Here is a 19,878-nt window from a genome sequence, read left to right on the forward strand (position 1 = left end):
TATGCCCCCCCCTCATGCCCCCCCCCAGCAGTGGTGCCCTACCTCCCTGGGGGGCCCAGGCTTCTTCTCTCAGTGGTGGCACACCACACCCTAGCCCCCTCAGGCAGCCACCCCCAGTCTTCTCTCCTGTTCTGACCTCCGAAGCCTGAGCCTCAGCACCCGGCCCCCACCCGCCCCAGTGGAGGACCGTCTCAGGCTGGGGAGTGCCAGGCAGCAGCACCAACTGACTGTGTGGGGCTCTCTCCGCTTTGCCCTCCGCAAACTGCTTGTTGTGCTCTCCTACAAGGCTCTGAAGCCCCCCCCACCCCCCACCCCGTCCCAGCTGGTCTGCCTGCCAGGGAGGAGACTTCCCAGTGTTCTGACACCTTTCCTCTTTCACAGCTCCCTCCTGGGAGCAGGTCCCTTCCAGGTTCCTTTCTCTCTCTCTCTTTTTTTTTTTCCTTTTGTCCTACCCAGTTATGTGGAGATTTTCTTGCCCTTTTGGAAGTCTGAGGTCTTCTGCCAGCGTTCAGTAGGTGTTCTGTGGGAGTCGTTCCGCATGTTGATGTATTTGTGGGAGAAGGTGAGCTCCCCGTCCTACTCCTCTGCCATCTTGAGCCTCTGACTGTATTGACATTTTTCAAAAACAGTTTACTTCATATATGAAAATGATGTTAATTATTTACCTTGGAAAGGAAATGCTCTTTATGTTCATTTTTAATTTTTGGTTTTGTTTTACCTGATAGTGATTTGGGATTTGCACTAATTCATCAGCATTCACATGTCTGCATTTTCCTGTAACTGGTAGCATTGCATGAGCATCCCTGGGATCAGGGCCATGGCATACAGTGAGGCCTGTGTACGGATGGAACCCGTGTCCTCAACTACCTGTGTCATGTTTAGGATCAGTTGGCAAAGCCACTCCAGACTGGCCTCAATCACAATAATAGTAAAGGCAAAGGGTAGTTTTTTTTCACTGGTAGCTGAATATTTTATACTAATTCAGGAAGTTCTGTGGTACTAAATGTATAATGCATGTATTGGGGGCATGTTAATTATGTTAACTCTTAATTAAAGTGAAAAGAGCAGTGCTGGGATTGACCATGCAGAAGAGATGGAGTTGCTGTTGGAAAACTACTACCGATTAGCTGAGGACCTTTCCAATGCAGCTCGGGAACTTAGGGCACTGATTGACGATTCACAGAGTATCATATTCATCAACTTGGACAGGTAAGAAGGCCTCGTATAAAACAATCAGTATTTTCTTTATAAAATAATACAACGTAATAAAGCTTTTAAGGATAGCTTTGTTTTTCCATTTTGGAAAGAATTATACCATCATTATCGTTTGTAATTACTACATGGCCGTGTCTTTTTTTTTAAGGTGTATGTTTAATCCGTGTGGTCTTTAATAGATTATTCCGTGAATTTGCTGCGTGTAGTTGGTAAGATCTTCTGAACTAAGCAGTTGTTCTCCTCCCCAGCCACCGTAATGTGATGATGAGGTTGAACCTACAGTTGACCATGGGAACCTTCTCTCTTTCGCTCTTTGGACTAATGGGAGTTGCTTTTGGAATGAATTTGGAATCTTCCCTTGAGGAGGTGAGAATGTATTATTTCAGTAATCTAGAGGTTGTTTTAAATGTTTTGAAGATAATTTTTTTAATGGATTTTTTTTTTAAGAGGACTTTATTTATTTTTGGCTGTGTTGAGTCTTCATTGTTATGCGTGCACGGGCTTTCTCTAGTTGCGGTGAGCGGGGGCTACTCTTCGTTGTGGTGTGTGGGCTTCTCACGGCGGTGGCTTCTCTTGTTGCGGAACACGGGCTCTAGGTGCGCGGGCTTCAGTAGTTGTTGCTCGTGGGCTCTAGAGCACAGGCTCAGTAGTTGTGGCACACGGGCTTAGTTGCTCTGCGGCATGTGGGATCTTCCCAGACCAGGGCTCGAACCCATGTCCCCTGCATTGGCAGGTGGATTCTTTTTTTTTTTTAACATCTTTATTGAGTATAATTGCTTTATAACAAAGTGAATCAGCTATATGTATACATATATCCCCATGTCTCCTCCCTCTTGCGTCTCCCTCCCACTCACTCTATCCCACCCCTCTAGTTGCTCGCAGAGCACCGAGCTGATCTTCCTGTGCTATGCAGATGCTTCGCACTAGCTATCTGTTTTACATTTGGTAGTGTATATATGTCCATGCCACTCTCTCACTTCGTCCCAGCTTACCCTTCCCCCTCCCTGTGTCCTCAAGTCCATTCTCTACATCTGCATCTTTATTCCTGTCCTGCCCCTAGGTTCTTCAGAACCTTTTTTTTTTTTTAAGGTTCCATGTATATATGTTAGCATACGGTATTTGTTTTTCTCTTTCTGACTGACTTCACTCTGTATGACAGACTCTAGGTCCATCCACCTCACTACAGATAACTCATTTTTGTTTCTTTTTATGGCTGAGTAATATTCCTTTGTATATATGTGTCACATCTTCTTTATCCATTCATCTGTCGATGGACACTTAGCTTGCTTCCATGTCCTGGCTATTGTAAATAGAGCTGCAGTGAACATTGTGGTACTTGACTATTTTTGAATTATGGTTTTCTCAGCGTATATGCCCAGTAGTGGGATTGCTGGTTCATATGGTAGTTCTATTTTTAGTTTTTTAAGGAACCTCCATACTGTTCTCCATAGTGGCTGTATCAATTTACATTCCCACCAATAGTGCCAGAGGGTTCCATTTTCTCCACATCCTCTCCAGCATTTATTGTTTGTAGATTTCTTGATGATGGCCATTCTGACTGATGTGAGGTGATACCTCATTGTGGTTTTGATTTGCATTTCTCTAATAATTAGTGATGTTGAGCATCCTTTCATGTGTTTGTTGGCAATCTGTATATCTTCTTTGGAGAAACGTCTGTTTAGGTCTTCTGCCCATTTTTGGATTGGGTTGTTTGTTTTTTTGATATCTAGCTGCATGAGCTGCTTGTAGGCAGGTGGATTCTTAACCACTGTGCCACCAGGAAAGTCTCTTTAATGGATTTTAAAAAGAAAGTTTTAACATGCATACTCCCCTAGTGAAATAAAATATATACTCTAACTCATTTAAAATTCATGCCGTATTGTTAGACTCTGTTATAACATAGATAGCCTAGGTTACCTTATGATTCCCAAAACATGTAATTACACATGGGAAGGGTTTGAACAAACAGTAGTACACTGTGAGGCAGTGTTAATGAGGGATTCTTCTTTTTTTTCTTTTAAATTCTTGTGTGTCAGGCAGTGTTCCAGGCAGTTGCATGCTTTATTTGACTCAGTTATCAAAACTCTGAAAATGAATGTATTTTCCCTGCTTTATAGGTAGGAAAACTGAGGCTCAGAAAATGTTAGTAACTTGACCAAGGGCACAGAGCTAGGAAATAACAGAACTAGGATTTAGTCCCCAAGACTTGCACTTTCCACTTTGCTCCATTTTAATATAACACTGAACTCTCAGTGTTTTTTTTTTTTTTTTAGCTCCGCGGCATGTGGGATCTTCCCGGACCAGGGCACGAACCCATGTCCCCTGCCTCAGCAGGCGGACTCTCAACCACTGCGCCACCAGGGAAGCCCTCAGGGTTTTTTTTAATTAAATTATTTATTAGGCTGTGTCAGGTCTTAGTTGCGACATGTGGGATCTTTGTTGCGGCATGTGGGATCTTTGTTGCGGCATGCAGGATCTTTCGTTGTGGCATGCAGGCTTCTCTAGTTGCAGCACGTGGGCTTCTCTCTAGTTGTGGCATGTGGGCTCTCTAATTGTGGTGCAGGCTCAGTAGTTAAGGCGTGCAGGCTCAGTAGTTAAGGCTTGCAGGCTTCAGAGTGCAAGGCCTCAGTAGTTGCAGTGTGCAGGCTTAGTTGCCCTGCGGCAGGTGGGATCTTAGTTCCCTGCCCAGGGGTGGAACCTGCATCCCCTGCATTGGAAGGCAGATTCTTTTAACCACTGGACCACCAGGGAAGCCCCTCGCAGGGTTTTTCATAACACTGTAGGCTTGTACTTTCAGAAGATGTCTTACTGTGAGATTTCTAGAAATGAATCTGCATGTGCATTTGGCAGGCACACTCTGGCGCTGGGTTCTGTGTCCTCGTTAACAGATCTGTTCTCTGTCTCTGGCTGTTGCCGAAGTCCAACCCATGTCATCTCATCAGGACCACTATTCAGTTTTATAAAGTGGTCTTTAAAAGAAGCAAATCTGATGGTCACTCTTCTGTGTAAAATTATTCAGGGGGTTTTGACTGTCATTAAGATAAAAATCCAGATTCCTTGGCCTGTAGGGCTTTTCCTGGTCTGCTGCACCCACATCCCCATCTTGTCTCCAGACACCTTGCCATCACTATCGGTTGATTCATCACTATTCTTACTCACGGGGCCTCCACATGTCTCTCCTCGGCATCCACCTGTTTTTGCCTAGTTAACATCTGTTTCTCTCTCAGGTCTCAATTTATGTGTTACTTCCAAGGAGACTCTTCCCTGACTGCACCCCCAACCCAGCCGAGTAAAATTACTCCCCTGGTTATATGTGCCCAAATAATCCCACACTTTCCCATTTGCCGTGTTCCTCAAGTTTGCGGTTGCTGTTTAAAGTCTGCAAAAGATTATAGCTCCCTGAAGCAAAGTCAGCAGTAGTCATTTTAATACTCCTTATAAGATGTGAAAGAAAAATAAATCAACACACTTCATTCATTCATCTTACAGATACGGTTTTTGGTGCCTGTTGCACACGAAACACTGCTTCTAGCCGTGGGGATATAGCATTGAGTCCCTGCCCTTGTGGAGATTCCATTACAGTGAGGTAGAAGAGAATAAACAGATCCATGGTATATTAGGTGATAAGTGCCATAAAGAAAAATAAAGCCAGGTAAAGGGAGAGACTGTTAGCAGGAGGTGAGACGAGGGGCATCCTAGAGATAGGGTGGTCGAGGAAGATCTTTCTGAGGAGGTGACCCTAGAGCAGAGACCTGAATGAAAAGAGAAAGTGGGAAGGCCTGGGAGGAAGGTGATCTAAGCAGAGGGAACCATGCATGTGAGACTGAGGCAGGGCTGCACTGAGCTTGTTGAAGGAACAGCAAGAAGGCCAGAGTGGTAGGGGAGCTGCGTCAAGTGGAGAAAGGCAGGGAGAATGTCAGAAGGACAGAGGGGGAGGGCGTGTTGATTTTGTGGCGCATGCTAAGAGTTTGGGCTTGTTCTAAGTGTGACAGGAATCTCTTGGAGGCTTTTGAGCCCAAATATAGTAGAAAGTCCAGTAGCCGCCAAAATATCTTGTGCGACATAGACCAACCCTGGACATTCTCAGAAGGTACTTCCAAAGACCTTTGCAAATTCCCCAATTTGTGACTGCAGAACTCTTTCCTGTTATTCTCCCAAATTATTTTTGTTAAGAACTATTTTTATGTACATATACTCACTTTACAAGCTAACTCTATCTTATGCTTACTCTAATATTTTTCTCTAAATGCCCATTTAAAAAAAATGAAGAGTTTTTAGAAATTCCTTTCTGATAGTTTCAGCATATGCAATAATTCTGGTTGTAATGAGATCTGAGTAGAAAGTACTGAGCTAGGCTTGCCTCCCAGAGCAAGATTCAGATCAGTGTCTCACCAGAGTTGCAAATGACATCTCCAGGTTTCCTGGAGGAGAGTTGAGAGATGTTCATTAAATCTATGAATATCAGAGGTTTCCCTGTTCTTGTATAGTTGGAGTTAATATTTACAATGGTGAATCCAAGATAGGAAAAACATTTTTCTTTTTTAAAATAATACCAGACTGTCTCAAGAATAGTCAAATATTACCATACAGCCTTTACCCAGATTCTTCAAACAGCAACATTTTATCATATTTACTCTATCATTCTATCAATATATACATATTTTTCTAAATCATTTGAGAGTAAACAAAAAATGATGCCCCTTTACATCTAGATATTTCAGTATATATTTCCTAAAAACATGTATTCTCTTACATAACCACAGCTCCAGAAAATTAACATTGAAACAACACTATTTTCTAATCTATGGATCCTGGTCAGGTGTCACCACTCAGCTAAGTAGAGCCCTTTGCGTCATAGAAAATCTTGGATCGTGTGTTGTTATATAGTTGTCATGTCTCCTTAGGCTTCTTTAGGCCAGTTTTTCGATCTTTGTCTTTCATGGCCTTGACGTTCACAAAGAATGTAGGTCAGTTGTTTGGCCCTTGATACTCTTTCTTCATTATTAGATTCTGGTTACACATTGTGTCAGTGTGTTCCTCACATTGAATCCCATCAGGAGACCCTTGATGTCAGTTTGTCTCATTACTGGTGATACTATGATCATTTGGTTAAGGTGGCATCTGCCCACTTTTCTGTCCTGTGAAGTTACTCTTTTTCTCTGTGGAATTAAGTATCTTGTAAGAACTCTGCTATTCATCAAATTTGTACCCTCTAGTTTTTTTTTTTAATTCAAGTGTAGTTGATTTACAATGTTGTGTTAGTTTCTGCTGTACAGCAAAGTGATTCAGTTATACATATATATACATTTTTAAATACTCTTTTCCACTATGGTTTATCATAAGATATTGAGTATAGTTCCCTGTGTTATACAGTAGGACCTTGTTGTTTATCCATTCTCTATATAATAGCTGACATCTGCTCACCCCAACCTCCTACTCCATCCCTCCCCCAACCCCCTCTCCTTGGTAATCACAAGTCTGTCCTCTATGTCTGTGAGTCTGTTTCTGTTTTTTAGATAGGTTCATTTGTGCCATATTTTAGATTCCACATGTAAGTGATATCATATGGTTGTCTTTCTCTCTCTGACTCACTTAGTATGATAATCTCTAGTTTCATCCATGTTGCTGCAAATGGCATTATTTCATTGTTTCTGATGGCTGAGTAATATTCTATTGTATACACATACCACATCTTCTTTATCCATTCCTCTCTCAATGGACATTTAGTTTGTTTCATGTCTTGGCTGTTGTGAATAGTGCTGCTATGAACATAGGGGGGCTTGTATCTTTTTGAATTATAGTTTTGTCTGGATATATGCCCAGGAGTGGGATTGCTGGATCATATGATAATTCTATTTTTAGTTTTCTGAGGAACCTCTGTACTGTTTTTCATAGTGGCTGCACCAACTTACATTTCTCACCAACAGTGTAGGGGAGGGTTCTCTTTTCTCCACACCCTTTCTAACACTTGTTATTTGTAGACTTTTTCATGATGGCCATTCTGACCTGTGTGAGGTGGTACCTCATTGTGGTTTTGATTTGCAGTTCTCTAATAATTTGCACCCTCTAGTTTTAGCATCCACTAATTGATCCAAAGTGGATTCATGTCTGAATCAAGTACTGCAATGATGATTATCACATGGTGATTTCTAATTTCATCACTCCTCCTACTTTTATTCTTTGTAAAGTAGAGCCTTCCTTCTCTCCCAGTTATTTATTCATTTGTATCAGTATGGACTCATGGGGTCTTACTTTAGTCAATGAGTTATAATCTGTCACTACTGTCATTATTTATCTTGGTGTTCAAATTGTTCCTTTCATGCTGACTTCTGAGTACTTTTGACATGTCCCCATCGTTTTAGTGTTTTTTTAGCCTTTGGCACATCAAGATGTTCTAGGCATCTTATTTTTAAGGAGTAGATAGACTGAACAGTGGCAGAGATGAAGAGCTTGAAAGGTAGGTACTTAAACATACAATACTGCAGGGCACGCCCAGAGCTGAGGGGGCATTAAAAATCCAACTCTTAGACACTTGTCCCTTCCCTTAATCTCCTAGAGGTCTCACACTGTGCTGTGTGTGTATTTTAATGACACATAGAATTTTGGACTTGCTTACCTCTCAAGTTTATCACATTTTAGCATTCCCAGACTTTTGATTTATAGGGCATTACAGAACCAGTCTATAGCAAAAAACAACAGTAATCTGGGTATGCTAAATCTCATTTAAACATAATTTTTACTTAATAAATTAGCGTCTTCGTTTAGGATAACTGGAAATGTGTTCATCCAAACAGTTAACTCACATTAGCACTTGTCTTCTTGATAAATTATGTCTAACATCTAATTTCATGTTAAAAAGGAGGCAGATTTCTTTTTCATATGTGGCTTGAATTTCCATCAGTGGTTACTGATCATTTTGGAGGAAATTGAGCTCCCAATCACTGGAGACCAAGCCATTGTTGATAATAACGAATGGCATTTCTGTAGCTGAGACTCCTTCCATGTGGGAGATTAATATAAATTCTGTGATTCTATACATTCACACATGCACTCAAAAGCATCACACTGCAAAAGATAATACAATTCTGAAAATGACAGTGAGGGGAATTCCCTGGCGGTCCAGTGGTTGGGACTCTGGGGGCCTGGGTTTGATCCCTGGTCAGGGAACTAAGATCCTGCAAGCCGTGCAGCGTGGCCACAAAAAGAAAAAAGAAAAGAAAATGACAGTGAGGGAAAATGTTCACTGTAAGTCAGAGGTTCCCAGACTTTCTTGGTTCATGATGCTTTTAGTGTCTTAGTAATTTTTTTGCAGCATCCCTAGACCAAAAGTTTCTTTTATTATGTTAGGGTTTCTGTCGTGTTACCTTACAGGAAGAAGAAGGTAGGTCGAAACAATTTTAGAGTAGCAGTTCTCATGGTATTCCACAGATGGCACTCTGATTTCCTTGAGAATTTAAAGTATTCTGTGGTGCTGTAATGCCAGGACACCTCAGCTCACAGTTTGGCAAATTTGGCTATAAGCAAAAAATTTAAATTAAGTTGTATGTCCTATGTGATCCTAACTATTATAACTATTGAAATTTGTGTGAATGTAAACAGACGAAGGAAACACAAAGTAAAAGCAGTTAATGTGGGTTCATTGATGATCGTAAAATACTCTTAAATCATGTTTTCCTTCTGATTTATTTTCTGACGCTTGGTCTCTGGGTGCTATTTGTTCTTAGTTCCTATAGGAAAGAGCAGTACAAATAACAGAAGGTTTCTTTTAAACTCTGGGGCAATGATAAGTTCAGGAAATTTTATCACTAAGGAAACTAACCTTTTGTGATTGAAATTAACTGTGTGTTCTCTTTTAGGACCATAGAGTGTTTTGGCTGATCACAGGAATTATGTTCATGGGAAGTGGCCTCATCTGGAGGCGCCTGCTGTCATTCCTTGGACGACAGCTGGAAGCTCCTTTGCCTCCTCTGGTATGAAGGGTCTGGTTCACAGCAGTACCGCAGAGGGGCTACAGTCCTGGGCTCTGAAGTGACCCTGAGCAGGTTACTTAATTTCTCTAAGCCTCGCTCAGTTTTCGCATCTGCCACCTGCTTCATGTAATTAAAGGGAGAATTAGATAATGTGTGTAATGCACTTATGAGCGCAGGGCCTGGCACAGTAAATAAGTTAGAAATTTATTCTGTGTGGGACACTGACAAGCATTGTACATTTAGACAGATGTTAGTAACTTTGTGGTGCAGCTTTTGTCATAACCAAAATTGAAATGTAGAGAGCATTTATCGTGTATAGGAAAAGATACACAGGTTACCTCTTTCTCTTACGTTTCCACTTATAGTTTATACCCCTGGAGCTCAAGACACTGATACGTGGCTTGCAGTCCTTTCCTCGTTTAGTGGTTAATGTATCGTTTTACTTGTGGCTTTTCTTTTAAACGACACAACTAAAATTACGAATTTTTCTGCTTCATTTAGATGGCCTCTTTACCTAAAAAGACACTGCAGGCAGATAGAAGGACGGAAGTGAAACACAGCTTCAGGCCGGATGGACTTGAATCAAGCAGGAGTGTCCTAACAAACCGTTAGGCACAACCCGGTGGAAACTGAATTATTTTTTTATGGTAGTCACAGGAGAATTCTGATATTCTTCTGTTATTTTCTTTTATAAGAGTCAGAGACTTGGGGAAAAAACCACTTTTAAATTATAGTGTCTGATGTTAAAAATATTATGGCAGTCACAGTACTAGAACTTAATTGCATTTTCAGGATTCTGAGTAAAGAAACAAAGCACTTGTTTTGTAAAAGGCCAAAGTTCTATTTCCTACAAACTTAAGAAGCTGTTTTTATAGACATGTAAGGCATGAAGAGATTAACTTAACACAAGAATAGATTGTGGTATCAATTTATACATGTCAACAAAAGTGCAGCCTCATGCCAAATGAAGCCTAGAAACTTGACAAGCCCACAGTTATGAGACCAGGTTGCCTTAGTCTTAGTACAAGGAATCACATTCTTGTGAATTTGAACTGACAAGCTAGCAGAATATATATTAACCTTAAAACAAACTCTGGGAGTTTGTGCTTTAAACCAGTCTTTGACATAACCTTATTTTCTTGTATTTGCCCCCTTTTTATATAAGGAATAAAAAAAAAGGAAATGAGTTTAATGTCAGCTTTATATAGATTCCAGTTAATCAGAATTTTACTTCCTCAACCAATGAAACTATTTTTCTTTGCTTGACTATAATTAAAGCTTTTGGGAATTGAGCTGAAAGAATTTCCATTCTATTACGGCTTTATAGCTGTTTTGGTCATTCCCTGGTTTTTAGAACAGATAGACATGTCACCCCAAAAAGGAAAATATATGTAGCCTAGTTAATCTATTTGCCTACACCTTGGAGGTTGACAGATGGGCTTCCTAAAACAAGAGGGTAGATAAACTTTAAAATTGTGATACCTTTTTGTTTTCACAGTCAGATTTGGGTTTAAAACAAATGACTGATATTTGTATGTCTCAAAGCTCCTGTCCTGGGGCTTCCCTGGTGGCGCAGCAGTTGAGAGTCCGCCTGCCGATGCGGAGGACAGGGGTTCGTGCCCGGGTCCGGGAAGATCCCACATGCCACGGAGCAGCTGGGCCCGTGAGCCATGGCCGCTGAGCCTGCGCTCCGCAACGGGGGAGGCTGCGATGGTGAGAGGCCCGCGTACCGCCAAAAAAAAAAAAAAAGCTCCTATCGTACTTAACATCTTCTGCCTCTTTTAATGTTGGGTTTATAAACCTGAACAAACTTTTTGGCGAACCCAAATTATTTTCTGTAGGTTAAGTACAGTTATGCAATAGAACATGACAGTTATATTTGCCTCCAAAAGATGCATAGAAGATTCTAGAGTGTTCAGAGCAGCTCTTGTGCTACAAATTTAGTAGTAAAATAAATATGCATACCCTGATGATGTTGGAGGATACCTGATACCCTAATGTGTCATATGAGGGAGTTTAGGGGTCCATTTACCAGGTGGTTTAGTGCTAGGAATAAAAATGATCTAGTAGCCGATTTGAAAGAAAAGTTACAAGTATTAAGTCTTCCCTGTTCCCATGTCTGGTTATGAGAGGACATTAGAATAGCATGAAACAGGCTGGGCTTGTCTTGGAGCACACTTTATGGTGTGGTTGTTGGAATGTGAATGGCATCATACATCTGTTTGATGATTTCCAAGATGAAGTATCTTTGACAATATTTAGATTTCACAGGGCACTCTTCTCTGGTACACCTCAGAGCACTCTGCTGCTAGTTTTGATCTTAGGTCATCACTGTAAAATAAGGTAATAAATATCACTTAACTGTGACATATGAAGAGTTGGAAGTCCAGAGGGCAAAACTTGATTTGGTTAAGATCAGGCATAGGATAGAATTTTGGTCTTTTTTTCTTTCTGATGTTGCTTAGTTTGTGGGCTTACATAAAATTTTTGATGAGTCATGTCGCATCAATAAGTGGGAGAATAAATGCAACTACCTCATAAGTCTGATGAAGGGAAGGTACTAATGGTTTAAATTTCTTGAAGGTGGTTAAATCAAGTATGATTTCCAGCTGTCAGCTAGCTCTGCTTTGGTGATAGGTAGCAGGATGCTTCTTATATTAAAGAGCCCTCAAATAATAGCAGCTTATGCCAAAAAAATGTTCAGCAGTTTTAAATTTTGAATTTAAATAGACGGAGTATGTAAGTAAGGTGAAAGAATACCAAACATTCAGTTATGAGTAAGCAGGCAGTCGTATTCTGTTTAACACGTATAAGTACAAGGAATGATATTCTTAACAGATTGCCTTTGTAAGGCCTTTAAGAAAATGTGGCAAGAATAGACGTCATTTTAAGATGCTATTAACACTTGCTTCATCCTTGGTAAAGACTGATAACCACTAAATAGTCATATTAAAAAGCCATTTATTTTGGTTATTCCAAGAGTTGTACAAGCTTTATGTTTTGGGATTGCAATATTAAACTCACTCTAAATTCAGGATTTATTGTCATTACCTTAGTAATAGCTATGCAGATGGAGCATGGAATAGGGAATTCAGAGACCTGAGTTTATTCCCAAACTCACTTCAAATCTCTGTAGGTCTGTGATACAAAGGCATAGAACAATTCCAGTATTGAAGCCTTGATGAAAGTTTTGGCATATACAGGTAATAGATAAAAATTGCAAATATGTAAATGTGTTCTGATATCTTAAAGGTAATTTTGAGTTAAATTGTATAAGTTCAGGTTTGTGTTCAGGAGAGATTAAATCCCTAAGGTGTTTTTGTTAAGTATTTCAGAATCAATGCTTGGAACTACAGTTAATACATAGTAGAGTGAAAATTTAATCCACCTATTAGGATAATACATTAGACTGTCAGGTATTAGACTTTTTTCCTGTATGCTGGGTTTTTACATATTTACCATATACTCAGTAGAAGTACAATTTATATAATTTTGAATATGGGGTTAGTATGGTTTGATATCCTATATGAAAACCTGCTTCTAACGTTGTGAATTTTAACCCTCTCCTCCTGCTGCTTGCTATGTGGTATGTTCAGGCATTGAGAAAATAAAAATCTTCAGGTAGAGAATAATGTTTAAACATAGGCCCTATCATTTAGTAAAGCATAACACTTTCTATAATAATGGCAATATGAAGGTATGCATCCTTCTAATCCAATAGTGAAAACATGCCTTTACTAAAATGCAGTGTCATTAGCTTGTTCTACACTCAGATGTCTCAATTCATAAAAACTCATAATTACAGCTAATTTCTGGTCCCCTAAAAATAAACTTCCTTTTAATTAAAAATAATTCTTCAAATAGGTTGAGCTGCCAATAATTGTTAACCAAAAACCACACGGTGTTTCTATGTGCTTTTTGCTGTGCCATAGGGGAACCATGCAGCTAGTATACCTCTTTCAGAAAGATGAGACAGTCCCAGGAGTGATCCAGAGGTCCTATCTAGGTATGTGCCTGTTTATGCTGTTTTCCTATATACATACTCACCTTATGCTCACAGTTGTAATTCTACTAGCTTTTCCTTGATTTCTGATTTAGCTTACTCTTCAGCTGAATGCCTGTCTCCTTTGACCAGTCTCTGTACTGCCTCCAGAGAAGCTAAGAGAAGGGCTCTGGTCATTTTTTATTTTCTCCTGCTTTTTAGTATCATTTCACTAGTGTCAGAAGAAAGAGGTTGTACCCTGACTGATAGAGAATCAACTAGTTACTGTTTATGGATAATAATGCCTGCAGATTTTTAGTGAAGCTGAAATCCTGTGGTACATTTCCTTTCCCTTAAATATGCCACCCTGCAGGACTGGCAGATGAGATCTACTCTGCTAAAACCAGCGCAGAAACAAGCCTGCCTCACTCCTCTTGGTCCCTTGCAGTAGCCTCCAGCTCAGGACAGATCTCTCTCCTTTCTGCTCTAGTTCTGTTGGCACAGCTTGTGGCAGCCTAACGCACCCAAGGCTTCGTGGGATGACTTCAGGCTAGCTCACTAGGTTCGTCTGCTGTTAGAACAGTCGTTTCTCCGAAAGCATCTGAGGGCACAGTAAGATGATGTTTTACTTTTTATATTTGCCGTTCACTGTATGAAACATTGGAAATACAATCATCCTCATAAGAAAGGACCACAGCATTTGCAAGATGATTTTGGAGTTGTGAGGTTATGCCTCACCCCTTACTTTTCTCCTCACTCTGTTTCTCCTCCTTGTGCCTTTTTCCTGTATACTGTGCTTTCTAGTTCAGTTTGATTGGAATGGGTCACCAACTTTAAAAGGACATTTTTAGGAAGAATTGTGTTACAGAGGTTTTCCTAAGAGATAACCAGAGAGAGGCCTTTCCAGTCATCAGAAAGACACAGGTACTCATGTGGAAGAGGAAATAGGTTGTACAGCAGGTCTGAGCACAGGAACCAAGTTAGGAATAAGTTTAGGTACAAACTTTGGAAGGGACATGACTAACCAGAGTATTTGCTGTTTCACTTGCTTCTGATGTCCCCATTTACTGTATCCTATTTCCAGATAGTTTGGCTGTTAGTGTGTATGTCTCCATCCCCAGGAGCCCCACCTGTGGTGGGATCTACAAGGCTCCACTGGATGCACCACTCTGTCCACCAGAACGCTCACCCTGGAGATGACTTGGCATGAGAGAGGGAGGGGCAGGTTAGGAAAATGGAATGAAACCTTTAATCTTGGCCGAGGTTATAGATGTGAAGCGCCCCAGAGAGTCGGGCTCCCAGAGAACTCTTTCCAGCAGCAATGACAACTTGGTTCTGTAGGGGACACAAAACAGAATTCATTTTCTGTTCATAACATCTGTTAAGCTCCTGCTGTAGTCCAGGCATCGTGTTATGCTCTGGAAATATAAAGATGAGTAATACTTTGGCCAGACCCCAGGGTTTGAGCTTAAATACCCCTTTGGCAGATCTGTAGGTTCAGAAAACCACAGCCGAGGAAGTTCTCTCTAGTCCCTTCTCTGGTACATAAAGGAAAAGTGCGTCCATGTGTGTTTATTCAGCATCTGAGCTGTGGTGCAGCGTAGACGGCATATCTTGCGTAATAAGACTGCCACAAACAGGCTGGCCTTTGTCAGTGTGTTCACACCACCTACTCTGCCCCTGCTGCTTGAAATATTGTAGGAACTGTCTTTCAAAATGGTCTAAGCTTGTACACGTTTTTAAACATTTTTTGAGGTGGATTTTAGTTTTGGAAACTGTGAAGAGTTTTTCTGGACCATGGCTGATAAATGAGGTGTAGCTGATCAAACTGGCTGATAGGGTTGTGGTAGAGCAGGCTGTGACCATAAAATGACCAACCCTTCTGTGACGTTTCTCATTGACTTAATTTTGAAAACTACCACTGGAATCCAGAAATAAAGGCTAACATGTTGAGCCTTTACCATATGTCAAATACTATGCTTAACCCTTTGCTTGTATCTTTTTAAATACACTAGTGTCAGATAAGAGGGAAAATCTCAACTCTTATTTATGGAATTACTCATTTACTGGATTTGCCTGTAGTCTGTGAGCTAAGTTTCCTCTCCATTTCCTGGTTAAACCATCTTCATACCTAAAATCAAGTCTTACCCTGCTTCTTGCCCTCTCTGCCCAGTCAGCCTACTCCTAGTTCCAGATCCACTCAGGCCCGAGGGGCCCTGCAAGGCCTTCCCTGACTCCACCAGCATAGACTTCCATTGATCTCTGACTGCCTTTGGTCGTCCTAAATGGACCTGCTGGTCTTACAGGTGTTTCATTTTTCCACTTAGACTCTAAGAACCTGGGGGCAGGGACCAGGTTTGTCTGCCTCTCTGGTGCCCAGTGTAACACTGCTCCGCCAGGGCCCTGGGGCTGACTGAAGGCAGCCCCACAGGAAGTGGCAGTACCACTCAGGTAAGTGCCAAGGCCTCCTGGTTCTAGCTGGTTACTAGTTCAGTACTTAATGCTCACGTAGAGAAAGGAGTCTTCAAAGTCATAACTTTTACTCAAGTAAAAGGCCACCCTCTCTGATCATCCTCAGATTGTGTGTGTCCATTTTTTAAAGATAACCTTTGATTTATCTTTACACTGAGTGCTTTAGGGGCCCCCAGTCTTAGTTGACTTGTGAAATGTAATAAGGAAGATGAATTTGCATTGTTATACAGAAAGGAATCAAATATACTTTTAGATGATCTGTACCACCCCCTTCAGTTGGTATAAATAATGGTTGAGTATTTGCTTTCGAGCTTGCCTATAAATGAGTTACAGCAAGGGCTACTTGAACTTCATCTCATAGTTCACTTTTTACCATTTAATCCTACACTGATTTGCATTTTATTTAACTTCCCATGTGTATAAATCTTAAAACTTTCTCTCTCTCTCATAGCCTAGCATAATTCCATACACTGTCATATCCTAAAATAAATGAGTGGAATCAGTGGTTTAGCTGTATATTTTAAGATAAAACCCATTTAATCTGTTGTATCTATTAAAAATTCAAAATGTGCATACCCCTTGACCTAGCAGTCTTCTAGGAATCTTACCAGCAGAGAAATTTGCACAGTTATAAAGATACAGATACAAGAATGCTCACTAGAGCGTTGTCTGTAATAGGAAAAAAAATGGAAATAACTATGAGAAATAACTAAATGTCTATTGAGAAAGTAAACCAAAGAAATAAAATATGGTGCATCCAGACAATAAATTACTATTCAGTCATTGAAAAGAATCAGTTCTATATGTACTTGTCTGGAAGGAGGCAGTGAAAGACAGTTACATGTGTATTGTTTCTAAAGTCATACAAAAACAGTCTTGTAGAAGAAGAACCAAAATATTAACAGTGCTTAGCCAGTATGGCAAGTGAAGGGCCCAGGATAATATGTTAGGCTTTGTGGGATGTCAGTCTGAGGCAACTGATCAACGGTAACAGTAGCAGCTGTAAGGAAAGGAATGACCGTGGCTATATTCCACTAAAACTTGAGACACTGCAAGTTGAACTTCATATAAATTTCATGTGTCACAAAATATATTTTTTGATCATGCAAACATGTCAATCATTTTTAGTTCATGGGCTATACAAAAACGGGCAGCCAGCTAGAGTTGGCCCACAGGCTGTAATTTGCTAACCCCTGCTGTAGAGGATGAAGTTGGAGGGGTAGCAAGGGAAACTTTTTACCAAAAAATGATGGGATTATGTGTGAGTTTTTGTGTGTGTCCCTCTATTTTTCAAATAAAAAAATCTAAAATACATACAAAATGAGATCATCCCCAAATCCCAGTCTTAGAACCAATGCAGATATCGAAGTGGTACAGTCTTGGTACTCACCTTTTTCTTTGACCTCACAGTGATCATAGAGCTCCCAAACCTTGAGCCTGCCTGGAAAACACACAGTCTGTTAATAGCCTTTGAAACCGCACCATGGGGCTTCTCTGGTGGCACAGTGGTTAAGAATCTGCCTGCCAATGCGGGGGACACAAGTTTGAGCCCTGGCCCTGGAGGATCCCACATGCTGCGGAGCAACTAAGCCCTAAGCCCGTGCACAGCAACACAGACCCAACGCAGCCAAAAATCAATTTATAAAAAAACCCACCATGTTATTTTATCAACTTGAAATAAGGGGAAGGGCTGCTTTTTTTTGGGTAGTTTTTCATTTTTTTCAGAAGGTACTTACTTCAGGAGAAATCAATACGTATTGGGCCTGAAAGAAAGTGATGAGAAAGGGAGACAACGTTATTACTGTTCATGGGGGTTTTTTTAAACCAATTTTAATTACACCCTTACACTCACATTTCTTCATTTTAGAGAAGCTCTTTGTCACCAGAAATTCCATTTATAGTTTAGCTCAGAAAAATAGATGTATAAAAATGTTTATATGTGAATATTTCTTACTATAACAGCAAAAATTTGAAATGGACTAAGTGACTAATAATCACTTAATGATTAAACTGGTTTATCTACAGATAAAATACTAGGTATCTGGTAGATATATTGTATAAGACTATAGGAAGGCATAGAAAACAAAGTTGTATACAAAATCTTGTACAGTATGGTCACCACCGTTAATAAGATACGCACAGTGTAGTGGTTAAGAGTGCACTTTAGAATCAGCTCTTGGCTCAAGTCTCTGTTCTGCTATTTCCTAGCTGTGTGACCTGTAACAACTTCCTTCTCCAATCTTCAATTTCTTTATAATGGGTATAAAATACCAAATTAATAGCTTTGATGTGGATTAGATTTTTTATGTGTAGCATAGTGCTAGGCACAGAGTGAATACACAGTAAATGGTAGCAATTAAGTTCATAGCAAAATACTAGAAGGATACACATCAAAAGGTTAACAGACGTTATCTCTGTAGAGTAGAATTCTAGGTAGATTTTAATTTTCTTTGTACTGTTTATTTTCTAATATTTTTACAATAAACTTTCACTTTTTGCAATTTAAAAAGTGATTTTTAAGTTTAAAAATAACAGCCAAAGTGTTTTAGACCCAGGAAACTTAAGGAAACCCACCTGAGAAAAGGAATAAAACAAAGCAATGAAAGATGAAATAAAAAGATTGGGAGTCTTCATGAAACTCCAATGGCCGTGGCCTGTTTTCTTCTGCCGTGGGCTCCTAACCAAGCAGTGGCCGGCTATGACCAAGAACCAATATGACACCCCATCCAACTGCAGCTGTGGGGGGTGAACACAGCAGAACTGCCAGTAAGCAGGCAGCCTGGGCCTACAGACACAAGCAAGGGATTGTGTCCTGACCCCAGGTAAGGGGCAGGCTACCTGAGTTCAGGCAGAAATATTAAGAGTTCTGTAGTGGACATAATTTACTAAGGCATCAGCAAGTAGCCATCCTTTCCCAGGATGGTATGGAATTGTGTACAAGAACAGTTACCTTTTCTTCTGGACATGGAGCTACCCATGATTTGCATTTGCCTGTCATGTCGCCCAAGGTGACCTGTTTGCCATTATACACATAGACACGGCCATCTTCTCCCCCCATCAGTCCAGAGGTTACATCTGTGATTCTCAGTGGGGCTGCCATGATGATTTCATCTGTAAACAATGAAAACCAGCAGCAGGAAGTATCTACTCGCTGTCATTGTTGCACTACACTAGTGGATCCTGACCCAACCTTCCACAAATAATATTAGTACACCTTTTACTAGGTCTGTCCTGATTTCATTCCAATGTAGTCAGAGGCTTTTGTTTTCTGTTATCATTCATTAATAATAGTTCATGTGGGTGGCTCTCGTGTCACCATGTTCAAAAAGTACTACTCTTGTACATCCAGCTCTGGTCTTGATTCATTATGAGGTTAGAGCCTAGGTGAGCCAATTAGGGGGACTCATCAATTAAGCAAAGGACTTTCTTACTGGCCCGAGACACCGTTCCTTCCTACCTAAGCCATCGTTATCCAGGTCACTCAAGTGCAGAACGCCACCAAATCGGGAGAAGCGGCGGTCTCCACTGAAGGTGCTGAGCAGAGAAGGCCGCAAGTCAGGTGGCAGTTCATACATCCGAGTGCTCCCACCTTGGTGCAAGGTCGTGGTCAGGAATGCCATCTTCGCCACGACATCTGAAATAAACCACAGTATGGTAACTGCTGTCATCACAAGGACGAAGATAGGACATAGAAGTTATCGGTTACTTTGTGTCACTTTCAGGATTACTGTGAGATAGTTAAGTTTGTGAATGCCAAGGTTTTTTTTTAATATATGATCATTATAAAAGGTGTGGGAAACACCCCAAAAAAGTATAAAGAAGAAAACGTATATAAAGCATATATTTCTTTCTGGACAATGATATATCCTTACATATACATACACACATCTTAATGGGGGTTTTTGCAGATTATAAAATTCTTTTTACGCTCAGGCCATTTTTAAGTTTTTGCTTTTGTAATGAATACTATGATAAATATCCTTCCCCAGAGTTCTGAGTATTTTATGAGAACAGATTCTTAGAAGGGGCCCATAGAGCCTTGGATTTGGGGAATGGCTCTTGCCATTTTGCCAGACCTCTTTCTAGAAAAGGTATATCAATTTACATTTCACAAGCAGTGTGTCAGTTCCCATCTCACTTCAACCTTGCCATCGTTGAGTATTCTTTTTCATACTGAAAGTACTTCATAGTTTTTAATCAGCACTCTAAAATCCTCACTGAATATTCAAACTTGTATAT

The 19,878-nt window shown here is 40.4% G+C and overlaps 2 protein-coding genes across 3 annotated transcripts in view; one reads left to right on the forward strand and one right to left on the reverse strand.

Annotated features, from left to right (window-relative positions):
* Positions 1-12,220, forward strand: part of MRS2 (magnesium transporter MRS2) — a 30,482-nt gene extending 18,262 nt beyond the window's left edge. For both annotated transcript variants that reach the window (XM_024752027.1, XM_024752028.1), the window contains exons 8-11: positions 1,057-1,209; positions 1,464-1,581; positions 9,072-9,185; positions 9,687-12,220. In XM_024752027.1, coding sequence (XP_024607795.1) covers positions 1,057-1,209; positions 1,464-1,581; positions 9,072-9,185; positions 9,687-9,797 — 496 coding nt within the window. In that variant the 3' untranslated portion in view covers positions 9,798-12,220. The remainder of the gene's footprint in view (positions 1-1,056; positions 1,210-1,463; positions 1,582-9,071; positions 9,186-9,686) is intronic.
* The window catches only part of GPLD1 (glycosylphosphatidylinositol specific phospholipase D1), a 64,023-nt gene continuing 56,274 nt past the window's right edge, over positions 12,130-19,878 (reverse strand). Inside the window, exons 22-26 of the mRNA XM_024752022.1 lie at positions 19,097-19,273; positions 18,590-18,750; positions 17,376-17,402; positions 17,030-17,080; positions 12,130-14,502 (exon numbers count right to left, since the gene is read on the reverse strand). Of these exons, the coding sequence (XP_024607790.1) occupies positions 14,416-14,502; positions 17,030-17,080; positions 17,376-17,402; positions 18,590-18,750; positions 19,097-19,273 (503 nt within the window). The 3' untranslated portion in view covers positions 12,130-14,415. The remainder of the gene's footprint in view (positions 14,503-17,029; positions 17,081-17,375; positions 17,403-18,589; positions 18,751-19,096; positions 19,274-19,878) is intronic.

This window comes from Neophocaena asiaeorientalis, unplaced genomic scaffold, assembly GCF_003031525.2.
Source record: "Neophocaena asiaeorientalis asiaeorientalis breed wild unplaced genomic scaffold, Neophocaena_asiaeorientalis_V1.1 scaffold165, whole genome shotgun sequence".
NCBI classification, from domain to species: Eukaryota; Metazoa; Chordata; class Mammalia; order Artiodactyla; family Phocoenidae; genus Neophocaena; species Neophocaena asiaeorientalis.